The sequence below is a fragment of the Glossina fuscipes genome, unplaced genomic scaffold (assembly GCF_014805625.2).
Source record: "Glossina fuscipes isolate IAEA_lab_2018 unplaced genomic scaffold, Yale_Gfus_2 113, whole genome shotgun sequence".
NCBI lineage: Eukaryota > Metazoa > Arthropoda > Insecta > Diptera > Glossinidae > Glossina > Glossina fuscipes.
The window spans coordinates 139,546-160,830 of record NW_023998456.1 but is presented as its reverse complement, the minus strand read 5'-3'; the positions used below and the strand labels follow the sequence as shown (position 1 = coordinate 160,830).

At 33.0% G+C, this 21,285-nt stretch overlaps 3 protein-coding genes across 13 annotated transcripts; 2 read left to right on the top strand and 1 right to left on the bottom strand.

The window, feature by feature from the left end:
- Positions 1 to 1,618: 1,618 nt before the first annotated feature.
- On the top strand, positions 1,619 to 5,039 carry LOC119639808 (proto-oncogene serine/threonine-protein kinase mos; the record flags this gene model as incomplete). The annotated part of the gene is made up of 5 exons (XM_038037483.1): positions 1,619 to 1,814; positions 1,901 to 2,016; positions 2,084 to 2,190; positions 2,263 to 2,467; positions 2,556 to 5,039. Coding segments are annotated over 5 exons (1,242 nt in total), but the record flags the coding sequence as incomplete, so codon positions are not given.
- A 40-nt stretch (positions 5,040 to 5,079) lies between these two features.
- On the bottom strand, positions 5,080 to 17,912 carry LOC119639710 (tafazzin homolog). 10 transcript variants are annotated; one of them, XM_038037302.1, is made up of 7 exons: positions 17,898 to 17,912; positions 16,961 to 17,233; positions 12,512 to 12,932; positions 6,213 to 6,341; positions 6,017 to 6,124; positions 5,540 to 5,928; positions 5,080 to 5,439 (listed from the first exon to the last, which is right to left on the bottom strand). In XM_038037302.1, the coding sequence occupies exons 2-7, from the start codon at positions 17,072 to 17,074 to the stop codon at positions 5,392 to 5,394; spliced, it is 1,209 nt and encodes a 402-aa protein (XP_037893230.1). In that variant the 5' UTR covers positions 17,075 to 17,233; positions 17,898 to 17,912; the 3' UTR covers positions 5,080 to 5,391. The 10 variants fall into 10 exon arrangements, with proteins under 10 accessions (XP_037893230.1, XP_037893227.1, XP_037893228.1 ...); XM_038037299.1 differs by lacking the exon at positions 17,898 to 17,912 and adding an exon at positions 17,313 to 17,338; XM_038037300.1 differs by lacking the exon at positions 17,898 to 17,912 and adding an exon at positions 17,298 to 17,322.
- LOC119639711 lies at positions 17,652 to 19,455 on the top strand. 2 transcript variants are annotated; one of them, XM_038037310.1, is made up of 5 exons: positions 17,652 to 17,861; positions 17,911 to 18,678; positions 18,732 to 18,861; positions 18,921 to 19,037; positions 19,109 to 19,455. In XM_038037310.1, exons 1-4 carry the CDS (start codon positions 17,853 to 17,855, stop codon positions 19,004 to 19,006), a joined length of 993 nt encoding a protein of 330 aa, XP_037893238.1. In that variant the 5' UTR covers positions 17,652 to 17,852; the 3' UTR covers positions 19,007 to 19,037; positions 19,109 to 19,455. The 2 variants fall into 2 exon arrangements, with proteins under 2 accessions (XP_037893238.1, XP_037893237.1); XM_038037309.1 differs by having other exon boundaries at positions 18,921 to 19,455.
- Positions 19,456 to 21,285: the final 1,830 nt, after the last annotated feature.

Here is a 21,285-nt window from a genome sequence, read left to right as displayed (position 1 = left end):
TCGCGCTCTGTGAACTAAACGACAAGCAGAGTAAGAAGAAATTTGTCATAATTTGTTACATTAATTATTAAGAAGAAGATGTAAGGACAAGAAATGCAGGAAAAATGAGAGCGAAAAAGGGAGCGAAAATAAGTAAGAAAGAGAAACGAAGGAAGATTGCTTTTGAGCAACTAACATCAAGCAAGCAGAATTACAAAATTATGTCTAATTATGACAAGTTTCAGTATCTTAAGTCAATTTCTCTCACTTCTGGAATTTCAACAAGTAAGAATGCTATAGTCGGGCAAGGTCGATCTTTAAATGCGCCACACCACTATGCCCAATACAGGCGTTCACTCATTTCATTAATAATTCACCAAAAATTATACACCATTTTTATATGAAGGCATAATTTCCATGGAAGCCGTGATATTGAAGGATAACTAAAGGTTAAAGAGGTTTAGCAAACTTAATTTGGCTGTCAAAGATTTTTTAATTTTTCAGTTGCCATAGAAAAGGTAGCTTTCATGAAAGTTCCTATCTACGGTAAGGCTTAAAAAATAGACTTATGCGGCCCAAATTCCCTATGATTAATTCCTGAAGCACCAATTTCCATTATAAAATATTAAAAATTGGACCATTTTGGCATATAAAGGCTGATTTTTCATAGAACCCAATGGGGATGGATAGAATCGATGGGCTAAGGCTTAAGTGGTCCAATGTCAAATTATTATTATTATTATGAACGAATTTTCATCAAGAAGTATTGAAAATTAGCCTTTTTGCCATCTAAACATTTAGTTTCCGTAGAAGCGGTTGTATTTCAAGACATTCATAAAATTGCCCCTTCCGAGTCACAGTTCTCGAGCCAAATTAGAATGCCGCAGTAGTACTATTAAGCGATTTTTGTCGCGATTGTATAAAAATGATATTATCTTTCCGAAAAAGACGATATATTGGGAGTGGTCGAAAAGGTGCTTCGAACCCGTAGATGAAACGACGTTAGTGCAGCAAATTTCATCAAAATATTTCGAAAATTGCGTCCGGTAGACTTAACACAAGTGTTCATGGGCAGGCATCGGACGGACAGACAAGACTAGATCGATTCAGAATCGTTTTCTGGTCATTCCCGATATCATAGAAAGTGGATCTACCTCAGCCCCAGTTCTGGGCGGATAAGAAGCGAAACTATATGGATGGATAAAAGGGGGGAACTCCATTAAGATTTAAGGAAAAAAAAAAAAAAAAAAAAAAAAAAAAAAACAACAACAAAAAAGGACATCTGCGTAAGGTGGTGAGATTTTAAACCTTTCAAAAGAAGATAAACTAAAACATCCAAGATTTGTTTTGCTTAGAATTTACTGTCAAATTGATGGACATAATAAGCTGAGGAAAAAAAAAATCACAATTGAAGCGTGAAAAAAAAATCAGTTGTAAGCGAAACATTGAAAACCGTTATTGAAGCTATTCAAAGAAAAGTGCGCATAGGGAAGAGAGAAAGGAAAATATTTTGAAAATATTTTTGTCAATATTTTGAAAATTGGAAATTTACTTACTACTAAAGGGAAAAGTTTTATGTTAACAAACACAAAAATGTAAAATAAATCTATTCTATAATGAAATGAAATGAAATGAATTTAAAAGCAAAAAAAAAACCGTATTGCGATCATTCTACTGCAGGTCTGCTTTATTGCGAACATCGCAGGATGAGGCTGTATTAATACTGAGTAGTCCGAAACGTAGGGAAATTTTGAAGGAAGGTCCACCGCAAAACATTCGTAATAATATTTTAGGTAAAGGTGCTTATGGAACAGTTATTAAGGCAGTTTATAAAGGTGACTACTATTAAATTTCGAATTTTTTGGTTTTTCTTTTTTTTTTTTTTCGTTTATTTCTTTTGTAATAATGACTTCCTTACCAGCTAAGCCGGTGGCAGTGAAAATCGTTAAAAATCTCGGTGATTGTAATCATCAAACCATGCGAAATGAATCGCATGTTTTAGGCTGGAAGCATGCGAACATTGTTCGAATATTTAAGGTACTGTTGCGTGTAATGATGTGTTTGCGATGGCAATTAAAAGAGGATTTCTTATCTCTGCCTTCAGGTTGAGATAACTATGAATTTTGCTATTGTTATAATGGAACGTTTTCTGGGCCATTCTCTGCAAAAGATTTTAGACTGTATGGAATTGCCTTTAAAGCACCGTGTCTAGTAAGACATTTGCAAATGAAAAGCAACGAATCATTGCATCAAAACAATGTCATCATCATTTTTTTTTTCTAGTATTGGTTTGGATGTATTGGCCGCTTTGATGTATTGTCATAAACGCAATTTATTGCATATGGATGTTAAACCCAAAAATGTCATGATTACATGGGGTAATAATAATGAGAACTGGTCAAACAAGTGTTACACATGTAAGCTATGCGATTTTGGTTCGTCGGTTAAAATAACTGAGCAAACTACCGCCGTAAAGGGAATAATAAAGGTTAGAGACATCGAAAATCGTACAAGTTCATGCAAATTTTCCAAATCTCATTTGTTCTTTATTTTTTTTTTTATTTTTTTTTTTTTAGGGTACTGTGCGATACATGGCCCCAGAAGCTTTAAAAGAAGAATATCTTCACTCATCAGCTGATATTTATTCATTAGGCATTACTTTATGGCAAATGAAGTATCGTCACTTGCCCTACGACTGGTTAGAGTGCAACGAAATAGTAGCCTATCAAGTGGTGAAAAATAATTTAAGACCAACAGCTTGTTCAAGTCAAAAAGCAGCTAATAATAATAATCGGGCAATAATGCCTTCTAGTCGTCAAAGTTGTTACTCGAAAACTCTGGTAGATGTTTCAAAAAACTCTTTGAAAAATGTCCAAAATATTTTGAAACCTCCTAAAGCTACTTTAACAAGTTCGAAAGGCAACTTCGATGGAAACCATAGTCAGAAAAGCATTCGGAAACCTTTTGAAGATTTAAATATCGTTGCTAAGTCTTCTGAAAATGTTAAATGCAATTTAAGTCGAGCCAATCGTATGTATCCAGAAACGATGTTTCAAATCGGTGATGAGGCGATCTATGTTGATCCTATTAAAGAACAAAAGTACGATGACTTGTACATAAAGTGTTGGGATAATGATTGCTCAAGAAGGCCATCTGGCAAAGATCTTAGGAGAGATTTAAAAGAATTGCTTTAACTTCTTATCTGTTTATCGTTTTGCAAACGTTTCATCTTTTTTTTTTTCAATCTTGTTTTTGTTTTCTTTTTACAGAATTGTTGTGTTATTTGATAATTACATGTCTCACTGAGTTCAGTACATTCAGTATTATTTCAACTTGTCTCGTTTACGATGTACTACAGTTGTAATTTATTATATCCCATTAATAATTTGCTTATCGTGTTTCTGTTTAAAATAATTTTCTAGTTTATATTACTTTGTTATTTATTCTACGCTTTTAATAAATTCTTATGCTCTTTTAAAATGAATGATTACTTAATTAGTGTAGGATCAAGCCGACAGTTTCATTGTAGCAGCTCACTTCGCTCTACGTGTCACTGGACATAAGTAATAGATGTGGAGGAAGAACTGAAAAATTATTCCGGAAATCAGTTTGCTCTATGACTAACTGCCGGTGTGAAGAAACAATTTACTTGTTTAAGGATGAGATCACTCTGCTCTCTAAAGCATTCAAGAAGTCATCCAAAGACATCAAGGTGCGGAGTAATGTATTCCTGTACCGAGCTGGGCGGACAATATTTTAACGTTCAGCCACATAGATAGAGAGAAACTACGATTGTGATTGAAGAATTTTCTAGAGATAGATTAACAAGTTTCTGCTTTCAACCCATAATAAATACTGTATATTTATATTTAGCTGTGACACTGTCACGGTATCGTGCAAACGGCAACATCATCGAGGTAGTCACTTGCCTTTTTGTGGCTTTCATAATTTGAGAGCCTTGTTACAACCTACACTGCCTGTCGCATAACGTAAGTTCACGCGGTTATGTACAATATGCAGAAGGACTTGAAATAGACCGACCTTTTCTCTTATTCTAGCTTGTTTGTCAGTCTTATGTTCTTGCGCTCAACCTACAGAATGAACGCGGTTTTCCAATTGCTTCGAATTGGAGCACTTTTTCGACCCTTTCCCAGGCACGAGCACATTTAATGGCGAGCCGTGGCCAACTATAATACTTTTACTTGCTTGATAAAATTTAATTATGACTATACTGACTCCCGAATAGTAAAATTTGACACAATACCGCAATAAAATTGACTAAGGGCAACAAGAGAAAACATTATTTTCTCCTACGACTAATAAGCTATGACTACAGTCAGAGTATGAGTGTAAAGTAGATTCCCATCCATAATATATGGCAATAACGCAATAGTGAAGTAAAGCGGTGTGCAGATGAATTTGTCTCAAATAAGCGAAAGCAGGAAAGTAACCATTTAAGCGAAGCGCCAGAATTTAGAACTTTACGTGAAAGAAATTTTATTCAGATTGAATCGAATTAACGTCTCATCTCATGGTGTACAAAATATATATGTATATAATAGCAAAGCAATATGGCACTGTTTCTTTGACAAATTCAACAGCTATTTCAACTGTTCAATAAGTCGTAAACTCAGTCGAAAGTGACTATAGCAAAAAGGGATAAAATCAATAGCAATCTTCTGAGCAATTTCTCTGTATGCTTACCGGAACTTAACAACTCGGGTTTTATAATACTGATCTCGGAGAATTTACTTATTGACTATTCTTTCGGAAAACTAAAATCGCCAAAAAATCTAAACAACTACAACAAGAACATAGTCTTCTTTGAAACATCTGATGTTGTTCCTGGTATTATCAGTATGGGCATTTTGCAGGGCGGATCAGAGATCTAATTCTTGTCTTCAGATGCTTTTGAAAAATCTAATACGTATCCGTATCGTGTCGTGTTGTGCAAACAATCAGGGTGTACGATCTTTAGCTTTCAAATTTGTATCAATATATAATTTATAATTTATTTCTATATGAAAACTTTACACAATTGGCTTAAACATATTATTGATAAAAATTTTTAATAAGAATTAATTTTTGCTTTTTTTAATGCATAATTAAAAATTTATAACAACTTTTTTTTTTTTTTTATAACAATAATTTAAAAAATCTAACTAATTTAACAATAATGCGAGTATTCCAAGGACATTTTCTATTTAGTTTTCTTTTACAATAAAATAATACAAAAGCCAAAAAAGAAAAAAAAATAAAACAAATGCTTTTAATTTATCTAATTATCAAAATGATTGAAATAAATATATGCGAAGAAAGAGCAGCAAATGTTAATAGCAATAATACCCGTCCACACCACACGCTAATCAATTATGTATATACAACAAAAAAAAAAGCATTGAAAAAATGTTCTTAAAGAAAACGATTTCTATGAAGCTCTTCAGTTTCTAAGCGTAATTTCTGAAAAATTGAAAAAATTTATTTATTTATTTATTAATGCTTTGGAAAGAATTTTTGCAAAAAAAAGTGTAAGAATAATGAAAATTTTATTCAAACTTACATGAAAAACATCTTGAATTTTATCCGTAATTAGTTTACGAGCCACGATCTCTTTAACACCACGAAATTTAAGATCTTCGATAAAATCATTCATATCAATAGGTTTTCCTACGTTTAGCGTCACTTTTTTGCCGAATTTCAAATAATACGGTTCAGTGTTAGGTAATACACTATCCATGCCTTCGTGCCACATTGGCAGTATAATGGGGACACGTGGCGATTCGTAAATAATGCGCCCCACTCCCCACTTAAGCCGCATCTCCTCTTTGGTCATGTTTACCTTACCTTCGGGAAATACATGCACCCATTCGCCCAATTTTAGTTTTTGTATGCAAACATCTACAGCGCTTTGGTGCACACCATTGCCACGAATAATTGGAATGCATTTTCCTACAAATTAATATTAAAAAAAAAATGAAAATCTTAAAAAAGTTGAAAAATCATTTTTCACTTTCTCACTTTGCATCGTCGTACTCACCGTACATAAAAAATAACGAGTGATATATATTTGTAAAGCAAATATCATGAGCAGCTAAGGACCAACGAATTTTAAATGTATTGCATACATATCGCATGGGAAGCACACCTAAGAAAAAGGGGAAGGTGAGAGAAGGTATTTATTAAATTTTTCAAACTTCGATAGCTTTGTTCTTAAAAAACCAAAACTTACTTACCCCATAGGCCGGGATCATCGAAGCATGAATAGTGATTTGAAACCGTTACTAAAGGAGTACCAGGCGGCCGTTTACCTATAGCATCTATCAGTCTTTGTTTATTGTAAACGTGAGTTTTATTCATAAGAACTATTCACGTAACCAGTTAGAAGAAAAAATAAATTTTTTTAATTAAGCATAGAAATTAAGTATTTTTTGATAAATAAATGAGAAACTGATTGATATTTTGGGGAACCAAATAAACTAAAGTAAAAAACTGCATGTTCAAGAAGAAGTATCTCCTCTAAATAAAGAAGCTTTCTTCACATTGATATCGAGCAAGCATCTTTGAAGATGCAATAATTATGCGTAATTATCATCGCTACAACAATTCTCCTCAAAGTGAATACAACTTTTTATTGATCTCATCCGTGGCTAGTAGCGCACATAACAACTATTTCTGCATCTCTCAATTGGAAAAGTGCGACTTTTTTCTTAAGGCGCAACTTAATGCGCCTTCTCGCTCGATCGCATTGTGATAAATTAGACACGTTCGAGCTATTGGCTCGAATTGCGAATCTTACGAGAGGAACGGCTTAAGATCTACGTCCAATTGAAGTAATTAAGTTGTTATATTAGATCCACGATAAAGTTCCGACCATTTTTAGAATAAAACTAAACTCTAATTTGCCAATATGGACCGAAATGGTTTGATGATCGCACGGTCGATCAAAAATGGTCGCTCGGAGCGCGGCTTATTAAAAAGGTCGAAATCACCTATTTTTTCGAATCATGCTTCTTGCAATTCGTACAAAGTGCAATGGTATAAATAAACTTTGTCAGTAGCCGTAGGTGCATGGAGATCATGCCTCACTTAGTTCTAACGTGAATCATCTTCAGGTCAGCATGTATACGCTCAGTGGTGGAAAAAGAAAACACGCGTCACTGCGTTAAATACTTGCACGTGTACATGTTAGAACGGGACAGAGGTTTCCGGTTAAACAATTAAACTGAAAACATCTACCTAAAGATGCAAAAAGACTGACACCGCCTGAGAAACAGCTATGTCCGTTGTTTTTCCCACACACCTATGACAGCATTCGTCAACTCAGTTGAGAAAGAAAAAAACGATCGGAGGAGGAGATTATGTTATTTATGATGACGTACGTGAATATTTCGACAAATAAATCAAAAACGATCATAAAAAATTATACTTCAGAGAGTATATCGGTGCAATTGTTACAAAAAATCTATAGTATTGGAGTATCAGGACTTTTCAATCCATAAGAATTATTAACTCATTATTAATACTAAACACACAAAGCTACATCAATTACAACGAGGAAGAGGGAAATTTTCTTTCATAAATTAACAACGAACCAAATATAATCGTAATTAAAACCAAAACAACAATAAAAAAAAAAAAAAAATGCGCAATACAACCATCCGATGTTATTTATTTGTTTATTGTTAACTAATTAATTAATTAAAATAAATATAAAAAAACTTTTCAAACCAATCTATAAGTAGATTACACTTTCTACGTCATAGGGTTTCTCTTTTTTTTTTTTGGAACAAACACATACATTCTCTTTATCTGTGAATTTCGTAATAAGTTATTTATGTAAATATAAATCAAGTTGGCTGCACACTACTACTAATCTGATGTATGAAGGAAGTCGTTGACTTGCATAGCTTTTTCTATTTATACGCCATACAGACGTATGCAAGGTCATGGTTTCTAATTGGCAAACACACAATGCATATATCACTCAAGATATAATCATATCGAAATTAAAGAAAAAAATTTTAAAATAAATTCGAAAACTCAAACATTAATAGATGCCGGACGTGTAAGCATGTAACGCTGTTGAATTAAAAACAGATAGACAGGAAGCAACTAAATAAAGCCAAGAAAAGCGGGCGTGTAGGTTAAATGGACGAAGTGACTGACTTAAGCAAAATTTATTCCAAATCCCATGTGATTACAATAATAGATGTCTAAAGGGCCGATTGAGTTCTTATAAATTGTTCTCTGATGCAGGTTTAGAAGTTTCTACTAGGAGAGACAAGAAATCCGTGGTTAAAGGGCTATATAGTACGACCTTCAATTAGACAGTAAATGCATGAATATCTCAAAACTTTATGGATATTTTACACTATCTTGGGGGAATCTTTGTATCGGATTTTCAACAATTATTCTCTGACTGGGATTTATAATGCATTTCACTTTGCTACACAAGTGAACTATACCAAGAAGCGGATGCTTTCACGTATTCATAACCAAATTCTTTAAATAAGCTCTGCCTGACAACTGCTGCTCCGTTAGTAGCTGAGTCGCAAGTACAGGCACGATATTCTTTCGACGACTTATCCTTAATTGTTAAATGACCAGAACATCAAGAGCGCATATTGGCGTTGGGACTGATCACTAACCATGCAAGGAAACAATATGTTTTCTACACCAATTTAGTATTTCAACCCGCATACGACTGCTACAGTCGTAAAGCAGTGTAAATTGACAGAAGCGCACCAAGCTTCCCTAACCTAATCCAATACTAATCTATAATCGTATCTGCTATGGTTTACTGCTTATGCAATATAGTAATAATCTATATTTTAATGACAATCTTAAAATTCACCTGATACTTATACTTCCGTATTGTGTACTTTATCACTTACTACAATACACTTAAATTGGCCCTTGAAGGGCTTGTGTATTGAATTTTTGAATTACTTTAAATGAAATAATTTAAATTGAAAGAATTTTAGTAGAGTATCTATTAATAGCATTGACACTCATGATTACATTGTAATTAAAAGATTAACCGATTGAGAGAAACTAGAATAAATTCTGCGAAATTATAACGACATCAGCAAAAGAGATGCATTCGCTTCCTTACTTTGTTAGCCATTTCATTCTCGGCTGCTCTCAGCAACAGTTTAATTAGATTTATTTAGTCAAAACCTTGTGTACTTGTTATACGCAAAGCGAAACATCTATTAGGCGGCCATCATTACACAACTAAAGAAAACTTATTCTAATTTCAATATTGTAGTTGGACTTATGAGTTATAGGTGAACTTATAAAGTTATTTATATAATTTCCAATCTTAAATATTTAGCACCGGAAGTGTTCTGAACTAACTCCATATTATCGATAAAAAAAAAGTGCGTGAACTTCACACGAATTAACCATTAGAAGCAATTTAAACGTTTCACGGCAATTGCATTCAAATGAAATTCGCAACATAGCTTTGTTTTGCAGTAGAAGTTTCTGATGCGGCCTGAGAATGGCAAAGTTTTAAATATAGTTATCTTATGTCCTTGCAAAGTTTAATTAAGCCTAATCATTAGGCACAGGCTATGAGGTAAGCTAGTTATCGCAGAAAAAATATCTTAGTAAGAAATTTTTATATTTACCATGCCTCGCTTTACTATCCTTGTCCTCCTTCTCTGCAACTCCCATATCGGAGGCTTCACGAGATACACCTATATTCATATATATTATACATATTTTTACGAAATTCACATATTAGAAGAATGATGAAAGGAAAAATCTTCATACGTCAACGTCACAGAAAAAGAAGGCGTATTAGGTTAAAAGAAATTCTCTCATAACAAATAAAAGATGAAATAAGATTTTATGCTGTCGTTGGTGAACACACGACCAACTTAACTGCCAATATAACTAAGAGAAAGAGAGAGAGAGAGAGAAATTTGAGAAAAAACTGGAAAAAAAACACTGCCAATAAGCATTAATTTAAAATAGAAGGAATTCATAACCTCAGACTGTACAAAAAAAAATTAAACTCAATAAAATCGAAAGAAATGAGCATAACAAATAGTAAAAACTGTTTGATATTATGTTGGTCTTATCCTTAACAGGCCAGTAAGCCTAAGCTATGTAAGCAAACAGAAAAAAAAAGAAAAATTAGAATAGCGGATGAAATCCAATATATAAGAACGGTAAACGAAATTCCCTGCTAACCAGTATCAGATGAGAGTTAACAGAAACATCAGAATACTAAGTGATGTGTTTCGACATTTACGACATTTCGACGATTTACATATGGGCGAAGAATTTACTCCTCGCATTTGGCAAGAAGAATTTACTCGAAGGCAAGAGTCGGAACAAAGAATTTATTGTTTCAGAAAAATTATTATTAGAAATTAAGCGCTTCACGCAATGAATGCATTTGCTAATCTCAAAATATGATTCACTTGTATACGCATTCCACATAGCTTACACAGCTCTATTGCACCGTTTCATATATATTGCAATGTATGCATTTGCATTTGCATTGGCAGCAAGACAGTGATGTGTTTGTGAATGAAAACAAAACACAACTCGTATGCTTAATATTTTAGGCATCATATGGTTTTGATTTGGTTGTTTGGTCGTTTGGACTTTTATTAAACCCGATTTCGTTATGCCATAAAAGTTTCCTAATTAATTATAAAAAATAAATGGATTCGCATAATTATTATGAAAAATAATTAACATTGTTCTTTGCTCAGAAAATATTAATTGCTCAGCTGTTCAAATCATATAACTTCCCTGCACTAATGCAATGTAAGTATAAAGTACGGCGATTTCATTTCCATTCACTTTCTGACCCTATATATTGCGTCATTGCAACAATGCACGATTCAAATCTTTTCATTGTTGTAACTTTTAAAAATAATTCTTTGTAAATAACTTGTTCCAATTTTGCAGATAACGCCTAACATGAGAAAAGGAATTAGTTTTACGCAAAAGGGTTTCAGATTTTAAGTTTGTTTATGTGTCTCCCTCGTGTTAGTCTATAGCGCCTGTTCTTAGTAGTTCTAACGAAAGAAGTAAATCTTGGAATATAAAAATCAACCTTGAAAATAGGCGCCATTCCTATATATAAAAGCAAAGCTTCGCAATACACGAATGCTTGAACGTAAAAAGAAACTTATTTACATCGTAATATAAAAGTCCTACGGGACCAGAATCGAAGCTATCGTAAATCTTTCATATAACGTTTTAAGCTGAAATAATTCGAAATCGTATGCCTTGTCTCATATATGAATTGCAATTATAATGGATTGAATAGAAACACCTTTCAAGTCAGAAATCAACCGATTTAACCGTATTAACCGTTGCATCTAACCTAACCGTTTTTCTCAGTGTACGTTACGTATTTCTGTGTGTTGTAAGGCAAGAAGTTTAATGATACCCCCAGTAATTTGATTTCATACAATATTGACATAATGCATTACTAGTTGCATTGAAGTTTTTGTAAATGTGCACACAACAACAATGTCAAGTGTATCGCACAAATAGTAACATTATTTGGCTTTTTAGTTTAATATTTTCGTATACATTAAGCATAGAAGAGAGTGGATATTCCACTTGTTGACACCAAAAAATATGCATTACGAATACATAAGGCCAGTTTAGTTTTGAACATTCCGAATAGCCCAAGGTTTTTTCAGATATTTATGGGATGTTTACATTGAATTAAAAGGCGGGAGACGCTAACAAACATAGACATAGTCTCGTGTGGCATCTTGAGCTATGAGCATATTATTTCCCAGTTAACCACGACTGTTGATCAACAATACTAGACTCTATGCATATTTTTCTACACATTAAACATAAACACATTTAACGTACGTCATTTACTAAGGCCAGTATCGACCTATCAAAGAGTAGATTAATTAATTGATTAAAAATGCCAAAAAAGAACGCCTGAAAATTCTATAACCTCCTCTTATAGCAAGAGTGTTTCTAACTTTGCGTATAACAACCATCCTCGAAGACAAAATTCTTCCTTTTTGGGAGCATAATATTCTAAGCATATGTTACATTTTCAGTTAGTTTAGTTTCAAATGAATTAGCACATTTATGTGAGCGGAATTTTCAATTAAATATATATAGTGCGTATACGCAGTAGAACTTCCACATTTATGCAGCATTTTAGGCGAAAGGTATCGCAATCTAATTTTTATGAAACGCATTTGCAATGTGCTTATGAAGCAGAACAACAACTAGAGAATGGTGAGCGAGCGTACTAAAAAACTAGGTGTGAGTCGCTAAAACTTTGTTTAATTTTTTTATTTTGTCTTCTTTCTTTGTTGTTCATTGCGACTGTTTTTCAATGTAACGGAACAATGACTCGTTTGCATCGGAAAATAGTGGAACTGCCAGATTTGTGGGTAGTGCTAGTGGAGACCACTTCCTAGATAAGGTTTATTTTTGTCGCAAGTAGGTTTATTTTGTCCGCGGTATAGGAAAATTTTGTGTATCGCAATGTTAAATGCGATAATATATTAAATAGAACACTTACCCAAAACAATTTTACTAAATAATCCAACTGCGAATATAGTGATTTGACTGACAACATACCAAAATCCTGAGGGTCTCAGCATACGCGGAAATATCCAATCAATATCATAAGGGATATGTGTTGGGGGGGTTAACGGGGTCGACGGTGTTGACGGAGTTGTAGGAAGTGACGGACTTGAGAGCGATGGCAGAGTGGGCCGAGGCAATGAAGGTAGCGACGTCTGTTGTTCCACTCGTTTATCTGTTAGCGTTTGTTGTGGTTGCTTGGTTTTTTGCCTGACTTCCTGATTTTTGATCTTATGATTGTGCATTTCCGGCAATGATTTATTATGAAATTTCTTCTTTTTACAGTCGTCTAAATGTTGTTGATTTTTATCTGCTATGGATGATGACGATGATTTGAAAAATCTGCAATCGTGATGCTGTTCGAAGAGTGGGCGGAACTTTTTATTTCGTTATTGTAATTTTAATCAAATAATATTATGAGTAAAGTGAAAAAGAATTGCTGCTCCTTTTATGAATTTTATACTCTTTAACATTCTAAAAAGAATTAATTTATTTTTCTTCCTCCTACAAAACGAATTTGTTCTTCCTTTTGATTCTTTCAAAAAAATGCCTGCCTGTTACACAAATCATTTTTGACAATTAAAACCAAAGCTTTATTTGTTAACACACTTTTATATGGGAGCAGTGGTTAAGAGAGAGTCACTCTTCTATCACGGTGGCAGTTAACAATTGTTCAAATCTGCATTCATTGAGAGTTATATTAAACTAGAAGGATAAATATTGAAAGGCTGTTGAATATGCGAAACATTTTCATTACTCAGTCCAGCACACACCAATGCAAATGCGCAGTTTATTTATGCATAAATGCTTTGACAGATTAAAGGCACCAGTGATAGATACACCGACGATAATAATCATAAGTGGGCCATAGTGGTTATTTATATATGAAGGCATACGCATACGCACACACGTATGTACATACGAATTTCGGGAATATCATACAATTGCTATCACTCATAGATCCAGATGACATATCCTTTCTCTTCTACTTTTCATTAGATTTTTATAAACGTAACCAAACGTTATTCTTAAAACTATTTAACAAAAAAAAAAAAACTGTTTTTAATTGTTTCATGAATGTTTTAAATTCTTGTAACTGCGGCAACAAACCGTTTCTCTACATTCACACAAGAACACGAATGAATAATGCGCAATAATCCGTTATAACGATGAGAGTTTAAGACCAACTGACTAAAATTTTTCCTTTTTATAGATGCAACTTGTTGTTGTTATTATTGTGTTTATTATTGCTGCTATTACAGCTGATTGTTGAATAAAAACAGTGGAATACGGCATAGAAATGAGAGCGAACGTTAAAGAAAAAACAATTAAAGATAGAAACATATAAGCAACTTTTTTTTGTACAACTTTTATCTATTTGGATTAAAATGGAAAGGGGAGAAGTGTTAGATGAGAAAGTATTAATCAGAAAAAACGTGTAAGTAATTTTTTTTTTTTTTGTTGTCAACCAAAACTTTTAAAATATGCTAATGGACTTTGCAATCGTGACTTTTGCAAACATTAGAAATAATCTACGACAAAGTATAGATTAATTAAAAACTTTACATTCAGCTTTGGGAAATTATATTGCTTTTGTAAGTCACACGCGTCAATGAAATTTCGCTTTGAATACCCACGAATGTCCTGAATGACTTTGACTATGATTATTTAGCATTTCCATCCGCGAAAATAATCAAAGTAAAAAAGCTATAAATTTTTGCATATAACGTGCTTTGAAATTCATACATCAAACTTAATAATACATATATAATATTGAATCTCGAGTTCTATTTTTTACGCTCTCCGATTACTTGTTGTTGTGCTGTTGTGTTTTAAGAAATATTTTACAACGCCAAAAACAAAGCCAAATCATAATATATATGGCAACACTGCAAGTCTAATTCGCCCTGTGTCCAAATGTTTTCTTTAACTTAACATATATTTAACATAACCAAAGAATAACACGTGCCTAACACATTTAAAACAATGTCTCGATATAAGGCGAAAAACACAACACTTTAGTTGAACAGATTAGCTCGCGTGCGTTAAAGTAAAGCTAAGCGTTCAGTTACATTAACGAAGTGCAAAATTAGTAAAGCGAAAAATTTTTTGGAAAAATTACTATTTAACGGGAAACAATGTTAATTAAGCGAAATAAAAATTTTGCCTTGTAGAAATAAATAGCAAAATACTTTAGCTTAATTTTTTTTTAATGAAAATGTAAATGATGGTTTTAAAATCATAATCAACTTGAAACATTTGCCTTATGACTTCGTTTTGTTTTCATAAATGCATCACTGTTTGAGTGTCGAAAACATAGGAATTTAAAGTTTTCTAAAAATTTACTTTCACGCATAACGCAACGCAAGTTATAAGTGCGTCCAGATTTAAATACGCACAATCAATTTTATTTTGACCATTCGTGAGCCGCGCATAAAGCAAGCATTGTGTTTTCCGTTTAACATAACGGAAAGTTATACACATAGACTGACATAAGGTTTCGTAATCGTGATCCTCGGTGTACTCTTTGCACATAGGTGGTTGAAAGCTTTCCAACATTAAATTATTAATATTAAGTTGTTGTTATAAATTAAATATGCTAGATAGAACAGTTTATTATTTGGACATATAAGCCACAAATCTATTGGCTTAGTTCATCTCTGTTCAACATACCAAAAAAAAAAAAAAAAAATATGCTAGATACTGTTCTTGCCTTTCGGATATCTTGAAATAGGATAGGTTCTTATATCGCCGGGTATGCTTTTATATAGCGTGACGATTTATGGCAAAACGACATCAACATTTCAACACATAATGTGTCATATCACATGTAAAGATTTTAAAAGGCAGTTGTGTCTTTTTGCATCTACCTTTCGCCTGCCTAAGTTCTGAGTTCATAACGGTAGTTTCCTTTCACTTTAGTGACGAGGCATTTAATATTTCAAGGGGCTAATTTAGCGTTGTAATTCTATGGCATGTTACTTAGTTCTGAGCTGTTTGCACAAATTTATATTAAATGCAAATATAAACGATCAATTGGACAGGAATTTCTTAGGTTTCTTTCTTTCCTGTATGCTAATTGTGTTCTAAAATGTTAAAATATTATTAATTCCCTCCCCCTTTTCATCATTTCGTCATAAAAAGACTATTGTCACGTATATGCTCACTTTTCATGAGAAATCTTATGTAGCTCATGGTCCAGATTACGTACCTACGTGGTGCACATTTAATTATGTCACTTATATCCTCCACAGCCTGTGTTAAAAGTTTTGTTAGGTTCGTGCGAATGCGTGTAACATCCACAACGGCCCGACGATTCTTACTGAAGGCTTACTGATAGGTTTCTATGCACTTTTGTGTTCGAATTACAGACTCCAATTTTTAAGATGTTTTGAGGACATTTACCACATCGAAGTGTTTTTTGCCCTATGATAAACGCTACTGAAAGTTAAATTAGAGCGCACCACCTTTCGGTCGCTCCCCACATAGCGCCTTGTTTTGATAAATCGTTATATGGAGAAATGGTGCAATTTTCAAAGACCTTCGCTAAGATATTCGTTATATTAAATTGATATGGAAAATATGGATCGGGTGGGAGAATTTCTTGAATCGCTTAATCTTTTTGTATTAAAAAGGTTTCAGTTACCTCATTTGACGCTGAAAATTTATATAATAGCAATTTAGTACAAACAAATTTTACCGGCGAGCCTGAATATTAAATTCCCCAACATCACTCGGCCTAATGCAATTCTATATTGTTTTCGCGAACACAATCAAAATACGTATGAGGTGCTATGGCTTCGAAAATTGGATTTTTCGTGTATTTAGACCATAAAATTGAGACTCTATTTTCAATCATCTTATAATTAAGGCATCACAAGTTGATATTAAAAAAAATTCATTTCTACTTGCATTTCAATGCAAAAGAGGGCAAATCATCTCATATATGTCACGGATTTGGAGTGATTGGCCCACAGAAAGTGTGCTGTAAATAGGTGTGCACCAAAATGAAATCAAATTGGACGTCTTATGGATATTTTGCTGTAGAAAATCAATATCTCAACGAACTTTGCCAAACTTTTAAAGTAAGATGCATTGAAACTTGTTCATTAACTTCAACGCGATAATAAAACAAGTATTTTTACTTTTTCCTAAATGTCTATATGAGCGGTAAGCTGCTCTCTCCTAAATTAATATTTTAATACGGAGTAAATAAAAGAAATCTTAATAAAGAACACGTAAAACAGTTGAAACAGTTGAGAAGCACATGTGGAACTGCTTAAAATCCTCTTTGTTTTAATCAAACTAAAATTCGAAATTATTTCACTTAAGTAGGTCAAAGAATACAAGTTGCTTTGAATTGGGAAAATGTAAAAAAACTCACCTGATTCTTGACATAATTCAATAAAAAAAACATTCCCCGTCTGCAACATGATTCAGGCAAATGCATCCTGTTATTGACTTTTATGCACCGATACATAATTATATGCGTAAGCATAAATTATTAACACGAATGTTTACGTGCGTGCAAATACGTTATGTGCAAATATCCGCAACCGTGACTTTGCTACAGCGGTTTGCTTGTCTGTAAATTATCATATCGCCCAAATTAGATAAATCTAATTACACGCTTTACACGCTGCTCTTATGCGCATGCCTATCAATGAAAGGAAAATTGTTTAATAAATCTATACACCAATATATTTACAAAATATCACAACCACAAGAGTCCTCACATTATTCGTTTTTTCAATAAACAATGAGAAACAAAACAAAAACCAAAGAATAACAAAACATATGATTTAAGGAACAATTAAGAAAACTTTGTATACATGCTGCCAGCATACTAACAATTTGTCGCTATAATCGATACAAAACACTGCCTACGGTAATGGCTTCATTATAAAGTTAAGATACACGGTTCAATATTCCGTCCAACCATTTTAATTCTAGAACGTTTTCGTAAATAAAAATATATTTACACATATAAATCATAGTCATATTTCTGTAAACCGCAACTCATATAATTCTAATAAATACATATTTTTTCTCTATAGCTCTCATGTTTACGGATAAAGGTGTTACCATTCAATTTGACATATTACTTTATAAAATCAGCTTGTTTGATTATACATTAAATAGTGCTACAAAGAGAACGATTTCTTTTTTTTCCTAAATACAAAAGGCATTTAACATACAAATTAAATTACATATCAAAAAGTAGAAATAAAAAGGGCATGCCCAAATAAACGTTGTCACAAGCTTATATTTGCTCTATGTTTCTGGTAAGTACGACTGTCTTTTACAAATTTGCATATTACCTTTTTTTTTTAGTTTTGGAATCGTCCTACTCATTCAGCACGCCAATCAGCTTTACATATTCGCGAACGCTTAGACCAAGAATTTATTGACAAACTTGATCAGTTGCATGATGGAGCGCTACGAACTGGTTTGGTTACGAAGGCAGATTTGCAAGAAGCATATAGAAAATCGCGTGATATGCAGTATAACTCAAGTCGCCTTAGTATGTGGTATACGTTTGGAATAATGGCCTTCGTTGTATTGCTCACGCCCATTTTTTTTGAAACCCTTACCTTTCTTTTGGGAGTGAAATGCTTTTTACCCAACAATCAATTGGTATGGGAGGCGACCCGCCCAATTAGCGATTGTGGCTTTTGTCGAAACGTTGATGGTCCATTAATTTTGAAAAATATGTCACGCGAAGAATTAGCTCCATATGCATATTCTACTCTGCCAATTGTTATTAAGAACGCCGTCAGCCATTGGCCAGCAACAAGTTTGCTGAGCTTAGAAATGTTAAAAGAAATTTATGGACGTTATCCAGGGGCTTTGGATGAAGACTGTCATTTTTTGAATTTTCATTCAGATCTTAAATCCATACGAGATGTTTTCAATATGTCTCCAGAAAGAGCCAATTTAAGCGTTGGTAGCACTTGGTATGTTGGCTTCAGTAATTGTCATCTTGGAGTTCTTGAAGAATTACGCAAATTATATGGGCGACCTCACTTTTTACCCGTAGATGCCGAGTTATCAAATATAGACTACGTCTTTTTGGGTTACGAACAAGGAGCATACATGCATGTAAGATAGCGATCAACTTGGTTCTAAGTTGTAAACTACTCCTTTTTTTTCAGCTGGATTATATACATCGTCTTATGTGGCAGGCCCAATTGAAAGGTAATAAAAGCTGGATTTTAGCTCCTACACCGGAATGCGATCACGTTTGTCAATCTTTCTCATTCTACGTTGAGCCGGGAGATGCAGGTAAATTAATTTTTCAACAAGGAGCCAGCGGAATCGGTATATTTCACTCTATATTCCAGTTTTAGTTGATACGCGTATATGGTATCATGGCACATCTATACCGAAAGGCCAATTTGCGTTAACCATACAATCGGAATACAGTTAAATGAATCAATACTTTTAAAAACAGTACGCAAGTAAGCACAACAAGAGATTAGTAATAAAAAGAGCACACAAAATGTGGAAAATATACTAACAATGCCAAAAGAAATTCGGTTTGTTCTAGTTTTCGGAAAGGCACAAAAGCGAACTCCCATTTTGCGCAACGCTGCGTATGTCTTCTGGGCTAAGTCCGCGTTATATCATTAATCGAGTAAGGTATTGCCATATTGAAGTTTTCTTCATATGGCTCTGTTACCCAAAACAAAAGTGTTTATTACTTCATGGAATGTCACGCTAACGTGCCATTTTCAAACTGGGTCCAGCCAGATTATATTGCGTGTAATTTCCAGCGTAGCAGGCTCATCATATGAACATGCCGTTATTAAAGAGGAATTAAATTTGTTACAACTGGCGGAAATTATCATCAAAACGACGATCGACGGAAGGCATAGATTGATATGTAAACCCAACTGTATATTTATTATTAAACATCTTTATATTATTTTTTTATATAAAAAATTATTATGTGATAAAGTGTTGGCTTTCTCTACTAAAAACAAAAAAAAACATCTATAACGTGCCTAACTTCAAAGGAATACAGAAGAGATTTTCATAATTCTTAGTTGCAATTTAAAAGTGCCGGCTTTTACTGAACTTTTATATCCAATCATAATTCATGCAAGGTATGGTAATTAGCAGTTTGTAGAGCCTATTCCAATCGTAATTTATGGAAGGTGTGGATATTAACAATTTGTAGAACCTATTTCGATCGTAATTCATGCAAAAATTGTTGAGTTTTTTTACCATTTTTCGGCACTTACGTATTAACGCCACCGCGGCAAAAATTCCATTAAAAAACCTATAAAAAGTAACCTTTTAAACTTTTAACAAAAGTTTTTTTGGTTTCTAAATATAATAATAATGATAATATTTTAATAACAATAATATTTTAATAATTTTTATTTTAACAATAATAATAATATTTTTGTCACGTTGGCGTTAATACGTAAGTACCCATTTTTCTTATTTATTGCACGCAATTCTGTGTTCTGTAAATTCTCCATAGATGGTACTTTTTTATAAAAGGAAACAACAGCTAACGTCTTTCTGTGAAATTTTACAATTGGAAGAAACAATTTGTGCGGATTACAAAATTGGCAAAATAACAGAAAATTTAATAAAAATTTGAAAAACCATTGAATCAAATCGAAAAATTGCGGCAATATTTGAATTAATAATAGATTTAAATTAATTAAAAATAAGTTTAGTGCATTGAAATAATTGAAAATACAAACAAAATTTGAAAGAAAAAATTAGTGTAATAATTAAATTAATTAAAAATAAGTTTACTGCATTAATATAATTTTTTAACTGTGACCTGAAAAAGACTTCGAGGGCCGGCAAATAATGGAATATGTTTTACCCCAGGTCACTCAACATCATTTAAATAATTTGAAAATTTTCCCCATGTTGCTATTTTTTAATATTTTTCGAAAATATATATATTTTTCAATACTTATATCCACTCTTCCTCTTCAACCCCCTTGAAAATTATTATTGTATTATAGATGAATTTTTCTTAGAAAGTTTTGGTGCAGGTTTTCTTGAAATGAAAATCAGATGAAGTTTTCTTAGAAATTTAGGATAAGGTTTTAAACAAGAGTTTATTGAGGAGTATCGATAAGTTAATTTAAACACAGTTAATTATGACAAAATTGCTTTTTTACGTCAAAAATGGAAAACTTTTATTCACACATTCGCCACAATAAGATCTATTGATTACAATGTCTAGCATAGGTGCAATAATAATGTACATTAATACAAAATGTTCTTAGAGATGATTCCAACGCAATTCTAACCTCAAGTGTTTTCGTTTCATTTTTATCCGCAACATCCGGCTAAAGAACTGCACGCAATTGAATGATAGGAACTGAAATGCTTTTGCAATCCGGCATTGGACGATTACCTCAAAACAATGCTTCAAAAAACGCGAAACAGGCACGACGCAGTTATTTTTATTTAGTACATCTGCTCGAAGCTTTTAATTGAATTTTTTCTAGTACCACAATCCCATATCAAAACCAAATATAAAAATGAATTTAGTACTTTGATCAAGAAGCTTGCATCAGAACCCAATACCATGAGATATATAAATATATCCGTATAATGGCTAAGTAATGATACACGTTCCACTTAATCAAGTAAGTAAGGAGACAATAAGAGTAGTGGTATTTCATTGGCGATAATGAACCTGAAAGAAGAATATCTCCCACTTATTTTACA

Coding starts and splice junctions, on each gene's coding strand:
- LOC119639710 (XM_038037302.1), bottom strand. CDS start 17,074: ATGCTTACGCATATAATTATGTATCGGTGCATAAAAGTCAATAACAGG. Junction 6,342..12,511: donor ATTTAGTAAAATTGTTTTGG/GTAAGTGTTCTA, acceptor TTACGTGAATAG/TTCTTATGAATAAAACTCAC. Junction 6,125..6,212: donor CGATGATCCCGGCCTATGGG/GTAAGTAAGTTT, acceptor CCTTTTTCTTAG/GTGTGCTTCCCATGCGATAT.
- LOC119639711 (XM_038037310.1), top strand. Junction 18,679..18,731: donor AACAAGGAGCATACATGCAT/GTAAGATAGCGA, acceptor CTTTTTTTTCAG/CTGGATTATATACATCGTCT. Junction 18,862..18,920: donor CGTTGAGCCGGGAGATGCAG/GTAAATTAATTT, acceptor TCTATATTCCAG/TTTTAGTTGATACGCGTATA.